Source organism: Chinchilla lanigera, unplaced genomic scaffold (assembly GCF_000276665.1).
Source record: "Chinchilla lanigera isolate Chin_1 unplaced genomic scaffold, ChiLan1.0 scaffold00031, whole genome shotgun sequence".
Taxonomy (NCBI): domain Eukaryota; kingdom Metazoa; phylum Chordata; class Mammalia; order Rodentia; family Chinchillidae; genus Chinchilla; species Chinchilla lanigera.
Genome location: NW_004955432.1, coordinates 13,576,983 through 13,587,344, shown reverse-complemented (window position 1 = coordinate 13,587,344; position 10,362 = coordinate 13,576,983). Strand labels below are relative to the sequence as shown.

The 10,362-nt window shown below is 35.1% G+C and overlaps 1 protein-coding gene across 1 annotated transcript in view; it reads right to left on the bottom strand.

The window, feature by feature from the left end:
• Positions 1-360: 360 nt before the first annotated feature.
• The window catches only part of Sdhaf3 (succinate dehydrogenase complex assembly factor 3), a 74,391-nt gene continuing 64,389 nt past the window's right edge, over positions 361-10,362 (bottom strand). The window contains exon 2 of the mRNA XM_005388076.2: positions 361-608. Within this exon, the coding sequence (XP_005388133.1) occupies positions 405-608 (204 nt within the window). The 3' untranslated portion in view covers positions 361-404. The remainder of the gene's footprint in view (positions 609-10,362) is intronic.

Here is a 10,362-nt window from a genome sequence, read left to right as displayed (position 1 = left end):
AACCTTTCTCATTTAATCTGAAAATTAAATTCCACTGAGCAAGTACTATTATCCCCAAAATGTCATTAAGTTTTCCAACTGTCTCCTTGATCCATATAGTCCATTCTTGCCATCCAAAAATAAAAGAAAACTTCATTAAGGCTGAAATAATAAAGTTCAGGCATTCTTTTTTTTTTTTTTGGTTTTTCTCCGGTACCGGGAACCGAACTCACGACCTTGCGCTTGCCAGGCAGGCGCTTTGCCACTGAGCTAAATCCCCAGCCCCTTATTTTTTTTTTTTTTTTTTTTTTTTTTTTAGTTCAGGCATTCTTAAAGCTGAAATAAAAAATTTTAAAAGTCAATGATAGATAAGATTCTAAATTTTCTATGAAATTTGCATGCTTTTTAAAACTTTATTATATTTACTACAATTTTGTTTTTGTAGATTCAGTAATACTAAATTGCTTGTTGGGTTTGGTGGCTTCTTGCATCAGTTCCTGTAACTGTCCAATTTGTTCATCACGGAAGTCATTAAGTTTTTCTTCTGAGAGGGGGGTGCCAAAGCATGCTTCTCCAGTTGAATTTTGTCTGTTTTCGTTAGCTTGTTGCCTTAATGTTGCTGCATAAACCTAGTAAAAAGAGAAAGAAAAATGAAGGCTAGATATAAAATTATGATCTATGTTAATTAAATACTAAGGAGTACATAAATTCTAATCTGTGCCACCTTTTTCGAATCACCTATTTTTTGACATCACTAAATTTCTCCATTTGGTTAAGAAGTTACAAACAATACAGTCATGTATTTACTATTTAGTGATGTTCAAATAGATGTTATTTTAAGCACCTACTTCTGGGACCATAGCTTTCATCAGATTTTCAAAGAGGACCATGGGTCTCAAAATTCATTAAGTCTATTCCCTTATCTTCAATTAAAATTTAAAACACACCAGAGAGAACGGAACTTTTTAAGTCTTTTTAGACCTTCAATATTTAACAGTCATCTTTGCCATGAAAAACATCTATATTTTTCATGTTTAATTCTGCTCTTATTCAGTCAGCATGTTTAGCTTAATATTCAAATTATCATTTTCTGCAGTATCCCTTTTCTGAAACAGATGTCAATCGAAACTTAATCTGTTAACCAAGCTGAAACTACAATGTATTTGGGTTCCTAAACATGATATGCATACACTACGTAAGTTAAGCAACTGGTTAATACAGAACAATGTTGCGCCTCAGCCTGGTTTGAGACATCTAAATTATTTATGATCACTATTTTACTAGCACCACCAAAGCAGTTTCAGTTTTAATTGCAAATATCTACTTTTTTTTGTTTGTTTTTTTTCTGGTACTGGGAATTGAACTCACGACCTTGTGCTTGCCAGGCAGGTGCTGTGCTGCTGAGCTAAATTCCCAGCCCCTGCAAACATCTACTTTTAACGGAAGGATTTTCCTGATGTTTTAGAGAAATTCATTTTAAAAAATAACAAAACATTGCACATACCATAAGTTTTATCAATTCCACTTCTACATCTATATCTCAGAGCAGGGTTTCTCAATTTTTTGGCATACTGAGAATTTGGATAATTGAGTAATTCTTTGTTCTGTGATAGGTAAGAGTTTCTTCTTGCATTGTAGGATGTTCTAAAGCGTCTCTGGTCTGTAACCACTAGATGGTATTCCCATCACCTCCCTCTGCTAATCTTGATGATTTAAAATGTCTCCAAACATTGGCAGTATTGCCTGCCAAGCAAAATCATCCTTGATGAAGAACTACACAATAAAAGCTTTCAAGCGTGTGAACAATAAGCATGCACAAGAATGCTTATTAAAACAAGAAACTACAAACAATCTAACTGTACTTCAAGAGGAGAAAGGACAAATTAACCCCGAGGTTAATCCAAAGGATAGATTAGGGAGTAGTAACAGCAGATGAGCAAAATAGCTATACACCAACATGGATGAACCTAAAAAAAAATCTATAAATCAGGCTTAAAAAAGCTATTCACTTACAGAAATAGAAAGCTTGTTCTCAAATTAACATAATTGTAAAGGGACTTTAAATAGCCAAAACAATCTTGAGTAAGAACAAAATTGGAGGGCTTAAACTTCCAAATTTCAAAATTTATTGCAAAATCAAAAGAGTGCAGTTCTGGTGTTGGAGTAGATATATAACATCAATGGAACTGAGAGTCCAGAAACAAACCTTTAAAACACATGGCTTACTGGTCTTTAACAGGGCTGTCAAGGCCATTCATTGAGAGAAAGAACAAGCTCTTCAACAAATAGTACTGGAAAACTGGACTTTCATATTCCAAACAGTGAGGATGATAACCAAGGATGTGAAAGACTTCCATAATGAAAATACAGAAAACAGAAGAAAGAAACGGAAAACACTAGAAGATGAGAAGACCATCCCTGTCCCTAGATTGGCAGAATATTGTTTAAATGGCCATAGTACAAAAAGCAATCTACAGATTCAATGCAATGCCCATAAAATACCAATGACATTCTTCACAGAAGTAGATAAACAATCCTAAAGCCCAGAAGACCCACAGGAGCCAAGCAATCCTCAATAGCTCTGCTGGAGACATCAAAATACCCAATTTCAAAACACACTACAAAGGTACAGGGACAAAAACAGCATGGCACTCGAACAAAAAATAAACATGTGGACCAATGGAATCAAATAGAGAACGAAACAAACCCACACAACTAGAGCCATCTGATTCTTGACAGAGGGACCAAAAAACAATGTGTCTTTCGCAAATGACACTGGTTAAAGTATGTCAAAGACAGGAACTAAATCCCTATCTCTCATGCTGTACAAAAGTTTATTTCACAGGTGAAAGAAATGAATTTTTGTAACTCCTACAAGAACACATAGGGAAAAAAATAAAGTCTTTCAAAGTCAGGCAAAGACTTCCTGAAAAGGACACCAATCATACAAGAAATAATGCCAAGAATCAACAAATAGAATTACATCAAATTTAAAAGCATCTGCATAACAAAGAGAAGAATTAACAAAGTGAAAAGACAGCCTGGAGAATGAGAGAACATCTTTGGTAGCTCCACTTCTAACAAAGGATTAATATCCAGAATATATAAAAAACTCAAAAAAGAATATGCACAACAAAAATGAAAGAATGGGCAAATGAATTGAACAGGCATTTCTCAAATGGCCAATAAGTGTAAGAAAAACTGTTCAACAACTTTGCCATCAGGGAACTGCAAAGAGACTATATTGAGATAAGTGTTGTGAGGACTAAATATATTAACACAAAGTGTTGTGAAGACTAAATATATTAATACATGCAAAGTGTTTAGAAACTTTCTTGGTACATAGTATGTTTTTAATAAATAGTATAATTTACATTATTATTCAACAAAAAAAAGTGAGGTTGGATTCTCATCTCTTGCAACACAGAAAAACTAACTGAAAATGGATCAAAGATCTAAATGTAAAGAGATAAAACTGCAAAACTACTAGAAAAAGAAATATGGGTAAATGTTCACAATTTTTGACTTAGCAATGGATTCTCAGACATGACACCGAAGTTCTGAACAGCAGAAGAAAATGGACTTCATCAAAATTAAAAACTCTTATACATCAAATATACCCATAAAGTGAAAAGACACACAAAGTGAGAAAAAGTTGCAAGTCAAACATTGATGAATTTTGTATGCAGAATATATAAAGAACTACAACTTTCCAACAAAAGGAAAATTCAATTAAAAACAGGCGAAGGACTATAGGAGATATTTCTCCAAAGAACACAGGTATTTAATATCATTTGTCATTAGGGTGATATATATCAAAACTACAAGATGCCAGTTTACACTTACCAGAATGGCTACTATAATACCAGAAAATAACAAGTGATAAGGATGCGAAAAAACTGAACCCCTATTCACTGATGGTAAAATATAAAAACAAGATGGGGACTACAGAAGAATCTGACACTTCCTCAGAAAAATAAAGCACAATTTGCAGATAGAAACTCAGATACAACCACGGTCATAGCAGTATTATTCACAATAGACAGCAAAAGCCCAAGTGTTCATCAATAGATAAAACCTGGATAGACATACAATGAAATATTCTTACCCTTTAGAAGGAAAGAAATGCTAATACATGCTACACTGTGGATGAACTTTGAAAATACGGTAAATGAAATGTCATATAAGAGGACATACGTGACTCCTTCTTATGAAATATCTTGCTCAGGCAAAATCAGAAACAAAAGCAGAACAGAGATTACGAGGGGCCAGGAGGAGATGGAATGAGGCATTACTGCTTAGTGGGACATTTTATTTCCTCTAGATGAGCAAAATATTAGCATACAGAGGTAGTGGATACACAGCATCATAAAATGATTAAAATGGAAAATTGTCTCATTTTATTTAAACAACATAATGCAAGGTATTCCACTTCTATTAATGGTGGATTTAAAACACAGGCCAACGCTCTTATGGATAGACAACAAATTATGGAAAAGCACAAAACAAAACATAAATTCTGAACAAAACATAAATTCTAGACAAAGCATAGAACAAAACTCGAATTCTGTCTTTTTGTTTTGTTTTGTTTTTGTTTTTCTGTTTTTCTTCCGGTACCAGAAATCGAACTCACGACCTTGTGCTTGCCAGGCAGGCATTTTTGCCGCTAAGCTAAATCCCCAGCCCCAAAACTCGAATTCTGGATAAAGCATGGAACAAGGCATAAATTCTGGACAAAGCACAGAACAAAATATACATTCTGAACAAAGCATAGAACAAAACGTAAATTCTAGAGAAAGCATAGAACAAAGCATAAACTCTGGACAAAGCATAAAGTCTGGACAAAGCATAGAATAAAACAAACTCTGGACAAAGCATAGAACAAAACATAAATTCTGGACAAAGCACAGAGCAAAACAATCTAAAGGCACTAAAGAACACCCAGAGTGGGAAGGAAATTGGGCAGGGGTTGACGGCAGGGACTGTGGAGGACATGAGGGTAGATTCTATTTTTTGTCTAAAAGAAGACCCCATTTGGGGCTAAAAAGAGACTGACAGCTGCCTGTCATGTCACCGACCGAGGAATCAGAGGACAGTCTGGGATACCTGTAGCAACGGGAAAATGAGAAGGGGAGATGCCAGGAGAAAGAGCTACTCAAGGAGCGGCCCACATTCTATAAATAAACTGCCCCGATGACCCGCTAACTCCTTATCTGTGCATCTGCGCATGCGCGGGACAGCTGAGCTACTGGTGAAGGCTAACAGAACTAATTAGACAGGTTTTTTTTTTGGTACTGGGAATCGAACTCAGGACCTTGCGCTTGCCAGGCAGGCGCTTGTGCCACTGAGCTAAATTCCCGGCCCTAATTAGACATTTCAGCTGCTGTTTGTCAAAGGGAACAGAGTTTGGGGTTTGCGTTCTGCCAATTTAACTATCTGGCTAAATAAAAAGCAATCCGTACACACCAGAAGATCGTATCACTTACAGCATTCAGGGGGAAAATATCCAAACTTATTAGAAATATGAAAAAAAAACATGAAAACATATGAAAAATATGAAAAGACAATGTAACCTAGATAAAAGGGTTAGCAGAAAAGGATTTCAAAGCAGCTATTACAAATATATTCAAGTACATAAAGGAAGACATGGTCAAAATGAATGAGCATATGAGAGATCTGAAAGAACCAAAAGATGAAAAACTAAAAGAACCAAAAAATACAGTTGCTGGAATTTAAAAAAAAAAAAAAAATAGTAGACAGAAATAAAGGAAGAGAGATTCATGCATTTGAGCTGAGAGAGGAGGAAAATGGGTACAGATAGAACAGGACTGGCCACGAATTAACGAAGAAATGTTGCAGCCAAGCAACGGGCGTGTGGTGGCGCATTATGTTCTCTGAGCATCTGTAGCTTTGAAATTTTTCCCATTAATTTTTTAAAAGCACATGTGTATATTTATATATATGCGCACATATAAAATAAATTAGAAATAAGTTTCAATCAATAGAGTATGTATGAATACCACCACCTACAATTATTTCAATCACTTCTAAACCATGGGTTTGAAATTTCTGAGCTTTTCAAGTGCTGAGGAGCTAACGCTGCCCTAGTTTAACCACAGGACTGCAAATCCACAGAAGGAACCTTATACTGCTTTACCAAACTGAAGATCACAGCTCTCAGTCATTTGTTTCTTTCTCTTTTTTTCTGAGGGAGGGAACAGGGTCTCGCTATGCAGTTCAGGGTGGCTTTGAGCTCACTTTGCAGCCCAGGCTGGTCTTGAACTCGTAACTATCCTCCTGCCTCAGCCTCCCCAGTGCTGGCATTACAGGCATGTGCCACCATGCCTGACTTAATCATTTGTTTCAATGAGTGAAGATTACAAAAATCTTCAAAGATAAACTAATATTTATGAATCAACAAAAAAAAGGTCTACCCAGATTCAAAAATGGTCTCTTTTTTGTAATTTCAACTTCTAAATAAGCTTATTGTTTCCTCGAGGATTTTCAGGGCCCAAAGAATAAAACAGGTTACCTCTGAAGGTGTCTTTTCTCATTTCAAAGACCTTTACATTCTAATGAGGTCATAATGATAACCTGGGTAACAAAACTTTGTCCAGTACAGCTCCCTTACCGCTTTGTCCCTTAACAGCTAACTTTGCGTTCATTAATATTCATTCTCTCCTGAACGGGAGATCTTCATCCTCTCCTGCTGCCAATGAACTATTTCACCATTTCTCCTACCTCTCTAGTAAGTATTCAGTAGAGAGCACCCTACAGTTCTTTAATGAAGAAAGCTTATGTTTACCAGCAGTTTTTCTTCTTAAAATGTAATCTTAAAGTGTCAGTTTTCTTTTCTTTTTAAACATTTTTATTAGTACATATCCATTGTACATAATGAATATATTCATCATGGGGAATTGGTACATATCGCATCTTAATGCTTTAATTTTTTACCATACAATTTTTTAAAACCCAAGTAGGACACACTAACATTCTTCTTAAATAGGTGTTATAGGAATTTCCTCAGCAAAAGAACAAGATTTCAGAATTGTTACTTTTATTATAAAGCTAGGGAACTGATTTAATTCATGTTGTACACCATTAAATTAGCACTTGTATTCATAATGTAAATCATTAGGTTGGTGTTATTGCCCCGCAGGATAGAATCAAAGCGGCATAAAATTCCTTATACAACTGGTACACAAAACTTGAGACTGAAAGAGTCCCAAGAATTAATCTGAGGCATCATTTTTAAGACACCAATAAGGAACAGAGTTACCAAGAAGAGAGTAGAATTTGAATGCAGAATGGTGATAAAGACACAGAAACCAAGTTAGTCGGCCGGGGATATAGCTCAGCGGCACAGCACCTGCCTGGCAAGTGTGAGATTGTGAGTTTGATTCCCGGTACCAAAAAAAAAAAAAAAACAAGTAAGTCATAGAAAATCTGTCAATCTAGAAAGAACGATACCATCAAGAAATCAACCAATAACAAATGCTGGCAAGGTTGTGGGGAGAAAGGAACCTCGTTGCTTTTTGGTGGAACAGTAAGCTGATACAACTACGGAAATTAGTATGGAGAATCCTCAAAAACTAAAAGTAGAAATTCCATTTGACCCAGCTAATCTCTTTCTAGGTATCTTCCCAAAAGAATTGAAGACATCGCATCACATAATACATGCATGCCTATGTTTATAGCAACACAGTGCATAACAGCTAAATCTTGGAAATAACTTTTACTCCATCAGCACATGAATGGGTTAAAAATGTTATGTATACACAATAGAATACTACTCTGCCATAAAAAAGGATAAACTTGAGTTATTTGTAGGAAAACAAAAGCATCCTGAGACCATAATGTTAAATATCTTATTGTAATGCAGTGCATTCAATGTACCTAAAAGTGTACCTTTTACATGTTTTATGTGTTCTTTGGTTTATTAATCTGGTTTTCAATCTGTACATATAATTAACTTCATATGGTTTTAAAAGATAAATTAATAAATCTGATGTTGGAATAATAAAAGGGAAGTGGTGGGATTGAAATGTGTTACGTACATGTACCAGTCCCCTATGGTCAATGTAATAATTATGTACTGCTAACATGTATTAATAAAAGTAAAAATAAAAAAGCAGAAGAAACAACAAAAATAAAATGTACGGGATTCAGAGAATTAAGACTGTAAGTATGGGTAACAGGACTATAGGGGCAAAAAAGCTACTGGACACATTCATATCTTCTTTTTTTTCAGTTTTATTAGTACATGTTTGCAATTTATGCAGTTTACAATCGTCTTGGGAGTAGTCACAGGTACGTCGTACAGCTTGGCTTTTCCCCTTCTCTGCCCCTCCCCACACAGCAGTTCCTCTATCCCCTTCCTCATACTTGTTGATATTATTTATCTTGGCTCATGTTACGGCATATAGTGTTTACAGTTATTGGGGTTACTGGCTTCTTGTACACTATATATCTTTCCTCTTATTTCCCCTTCCCCTCCTCCAATATTCAATGTATTACTCAGCTATAAAGAAAGATAAACTTGAAGTTTTTACAGGTAAGTGGATGCAACTAGAGACCATACTCATAAGTGAAATAAGTAAGACCCACACATATAAACATCGTATTGTCTTCTTAGTGTAAGAAACTGAAAGAGTAAATAAGATCTGAAAGGTACCATAGACATTGTGAAAAGGAAAGAAACTGCTCAAAAAGAAAAGAAAAACTGCAATGGGAAAAGGAGAAAAGAAGAAAGGTTGAAAGGAACAGTTAGTGTTTACATTGTTTGATCAATCTTGCATGCCTGTATCTGGTAATCTGAATGACTACTTTGAAGATAACAGTATGCAATATAATTAGCATTGTGAATTTCCTATCATCTTGTTTTGAAATTCTGTATCATTTTTATTTTTTATTATTGTCTTTAAAATAAAAACTAAAAATGTTAATTTATAGCAGAAAAAACCCTGAGATTTATTGTTTCATATTTTACGAAGTTTTCCTGATAAAATACAAGATTTCAGATTAAGACATAAAAATGCTAATGCAATTTTTCCACAGAAATGGAATCAGTCTGAAGAAGCCTGTCTTTCCATTCTATTCTACTGGTCTGTGTGTCTGCTGTATTTAGTACTATTGCTTTGTTGTGCAGTATACTTTGAAGTTAGGTACTCTTGTGACACCTTCAGTGTAGCAATCAATATTATAATTTTAGTCATGTATTAGGTAGAATTCTACAGAGCTTACTAATTTATTAAAGTACACAGTATTTGGCTCTTTTTTTTTCCTGGTGGGTGAAACAGGATGATTTGCCCAGATGCCTGAGGTATTTTAAATTAATATTTGCAAAACAACTTAAGATTTCTCATTTGTCTACTGTAAAAAGTCTTTTAGAGAGAGAGTTTTTATTCATATAGTCTTTTGAGAAGCTTCTGCATACCAACCAAAACTATGTCCCATTTCTGGTGACAAGCTTGGATCTTTTCTCCCTTTGTATGCCTCCCAAGTTAAAGCTTCACCATTGGCTACTGTAATTTTAAGTCGTTCTTTATTTTGAAGATTCACTTTATTTTGGATTACATAATCATATTACCTACTTCCTTAAAGAAATAAACAAATGAAAGTGATATGTAGTGAGAGACAGGGGCAGAGAGAGTGAGGGACAGAGACAGATGTCATTCTCAGAGTTTTATGGAAAGCTTAAATGATAGAGTTTTTTATGGCTTTGATGAATTATCTGTACTTCTTCAGTGTAAAATCCCAAATAAAGGATAGCTATTAGATCTACAAGGTAAGGAAATCTTTCTCCCAAAATTTATTCAATTATTATTGTTATATTCAGCAACAACGAAGGAATAAGTGTAATTTGGCAGAATTTAGTCAAGCTTTCCCTAGAGAACTGATTAAAAACGCCAGGCCTCCTTAAAGAGCAAAAATACTCTCCTCCACAGGAACCTGAAAGTCATCCCAAATTACAGCGGCTAAATTCAAAGGCACCTTGGGGATTTGAAGTACATCTGCCCAAGTCATTAATACAGATTATTCCATTTTATTGAAAAAAGAATCTACTTTGGTAATCATAACAAGTTTGGTTCTTGGCCCCTTTGACTAGATTTTATGATTCTCATGTCACTAGTAGTAAATAATCCATTTTTATACCATAAGATATCACCAAATGATAACTTCATACTACTTCTTAACCTCTCAGCATGTAAGTCACATTGATTCACAGACTACAAACAAGGGTAGAAAGTAAGTCTAGTGTCACCAATAAGTGTATTTCTCAGATGGCCATGGGCTGGGTCTCTCTGGAATCAAGTTCCCCAGGTTCCTCTGTCCAAAGCAGTAAAGCAACGCAGGATTCACGGTTAAGCAAAAAAAAAAAAA